Genomic DNA, 2,633 nt, shown 5'->3' on the forward strand with positions numbered 1-2,633 from the left:
CAGCAACAAAAGTGAGTTGTTGTCTTAGAAGAAGAGGGAAGCCTCTAAGAATGGAGTATAACTGTGGCATTTGAGAGTCAAACAATACACCAGCCTCATTTGTTTTCTTTAGGATCAGACACTTAAGCATCTAGCAAAAAGAAAAAAAAAGTTTATTACTAGAAAGACACAGCGCGGGGGTGGGGAAGAACAGTTGTAACAGAGATTTAGGATAGAAGCTTGATTTAATACAGACAATTTAAACAGTCACGAGCCAAAAGTCAGAGATGCTTCTCTACATATGTAGTCAGTCAAGGCCAACAAAACAAATAATAAACATCTGAGTGATTCCGTGAGTGACATCATGTGGGAAGCAAAAGGCTTTGCAGATCCAGCACTGGTGGAAGAGATGAAGTCAGCTGAATATTTTCTGATGCTCATGCTTGCTTGCAGTGTGGATGTACTGTCCAAACCAACTAATTAGAGTAAAAGCCGTGCTGCAATTTTGTTAATTTGAACACATGCACTACCCCAGCCTAGAAGACTTACCTCTGGAGCTGAAAGTCCTTTTTGCTCACTCTCTTGGGGGCTTTTTTGCTGTACCCCAGACAAGTTACTTATTGTGTTCAGAGAGGCATTCAGCTGGTAGCTTGACTTTCTGACACCACCATGCGACAATGGGATATACCAGACAGGCTGTCTCCTCTTGATAAAGTGATGAGAAATATTGTCCTCTTCTTTCCAGTACCACAGACAAAAAGAATGGTTTTGTTTTAGCCTGCAGAACTGCACAAGGATTAAGAAGGAATCCATAAATTATCCCAGATACATTTTATACATCGACTTTTCTGTTACAAATATTATATATAGTTGAATAATTGCTTTATGTTATAGACTTTTCACGGGAGCAGTTGGGATAAAAACGTGATCCTTCTGCTCCAAAAGTGCCTTCATATATCATTTAAGATCCATGAAAATCACTCCCAACTATTACCAGTGTAGTGCCTATGCCAGATGGTCCAGAAGCTCTGATTCCTTTCAGCTGGGACCAATGATGCATATGCATACTAGCCAGTCCATTCCTGGCTTTGCTTTTCTACCCTTTGTTAAGGGGGGCATTGTGAGGGACGAGCGCTGTGCTGCTGACAGGGTCACTACACTCCTTGGACTATGGTATATGCTGAGTACCATAGTGACTGCATTGTTGTATAGACACTCGGACCTGAACTAAATTAATACTAACTAGCTTGAGAACAGAAGAGCCTAGGCACAGCAACACAGAGACTGCCAAGGGCTACTTTACCCAGCTGTTTGTGTGGGTTTTCCAGAATGCAGAGCTTCTCACTGCCATGGATAAGACTCCTGAACTAGCTGGTTGAACATTAACTCAGCTCTGTCTACACTATACTGTGGTGTAGATATACACATTGTTTCCAGGATTTCTTGCAAACTTAGCAGCCAGCTTTCCTCGCAAACTGATATGCACCAACATAACTTCCCTGACCCCTTCAGCCTTGTCATCAGGACCATCTAAAACTTTCCTACATATATTTTTTTTTTTTTTTGCTGAAACCTAAACAAACATGTTAGTAGACGTTGTCTGCTTTCCTCAAGAAATGGTTTTGTTTTCTTCATTTCCTGAAAAGAATTAAAATGTTCTGGTGTCACATTTTCCACCTCTTTGACAGAAAGTGCACATTTTCAGTGGGAAAAAAATGACTCAGGCTGCTGTTCTGATGTCACATAACACCGGCCCAGCAGCGTGGGATTGTGCTGAGGCCTGATACTTTCCTTGGAGTTTGCTTGAACAGCTGCAGGCACCTGGCTCTTGCACAGGGATGCTAGCGGCTTGGCATGGGTTGGTCACAGGGCATCACACATGGGCAGGGGGGTCATACCCCTCATCCACTGTGTAGCTCACATGCCGGGTAGGGTTGCCAACCCTCCTGGATTGGCTGGGAGTCTACCAGAATCAGCACCCATCTCCTGGTGACTACTGAAAGCAATCCAGGAGATTTTAATAGGATATTTTCAGAAAATTAAATTACCGACATTATTTCATGTTGGGGGGAAAAACTCCCCTGGAATAGCTCCAGACAGAGGTGACAACCCTAATGCCAGGCAGGACGCCCGGGCCCGAGCAAGACCTAAACTGAGCTCACACCACAGCCACAGCAGAAGCAAGCGCGGACTTCTTGCAATGACTGAGATGCCACGCCGCCTGCTCTGATTGGTTGCGCCAGCCTCAGCGCCGGACCAATGAGCTCCTTCCTCTTGTGCGGAGACGGCTCAATGTGGAAACCACTTCCGCACCGAGGCGGGCAGGGATTGGTCGGCTATGGTGCTGGCAGCGCGCGATTGGCCGGGGCGCCGGCTGCGGAAGTGGGGTCCCTGAGGCGAGGCGAGGGTTGGGGCTCAGTAGAAATGAGGTGCCTTGGCCTCTGGTTCCTGCTGCTGCTGCTCGTGGCGCTGCTAGGCGGGGAGGCTGCGGCAGGCGCCGTCACCTGCGGGTCGGTGCTGAAGCTGCTCAACACCCGGCACAGCGTGCGGTTGCACTCGCACGAGGTCAAGTACGGATCCGGTGAGCGCCCGGCGGTCGGGGGGGAGGGGGGAAGAGCCCTGTGAGGGGCCGGGGGCCCAGGCAAAGCCGTCCC

The 2,633-nt window shown here is 47.9% G+C and overlaps 1 protein-coding gene across 1 annotated transcript in view; it reads left to right on the forward strand.

Moving 5' to 3' along the window:
- Positions 1–2,388: 2,388 nt before the first annotated feature.
- Positions 2,389–2,633, forward strand: part of SDF2L1 (stromal cell derived factor 2 like 1) — a 9,987-nt gene continuing 9,742 nt past the window's right edge. The window contains exon 1 of the mRNA XM_019506946.1: positions 2,389–2,560. Coding sequence (XP_019362491.1) covers positions 2,404–2,560 — 157 coding nt within the window. The 5' untranslated portion in view covers positions 2,389–2,403. The remainder of the gene's footprint in view (positions 2,561–2,633) is intronic.

The sequence above is a fragment of the Gavialis gangeticus genome, unplaced genomic scaffold (assembly GCF_001723915.1).
Source record: "Gavialis gangeticus isolate Ggan-Ray unplaced genomic scaffold, GavGan_comp1, whole genome shotgun sequence".
NCBI classification, from domain to species: domain Eukaryota; kingdom Metazoa; phylum Chordata; order Crocodylia; family Gavialidae; genus Gavialis; species Gavialis gangeticus.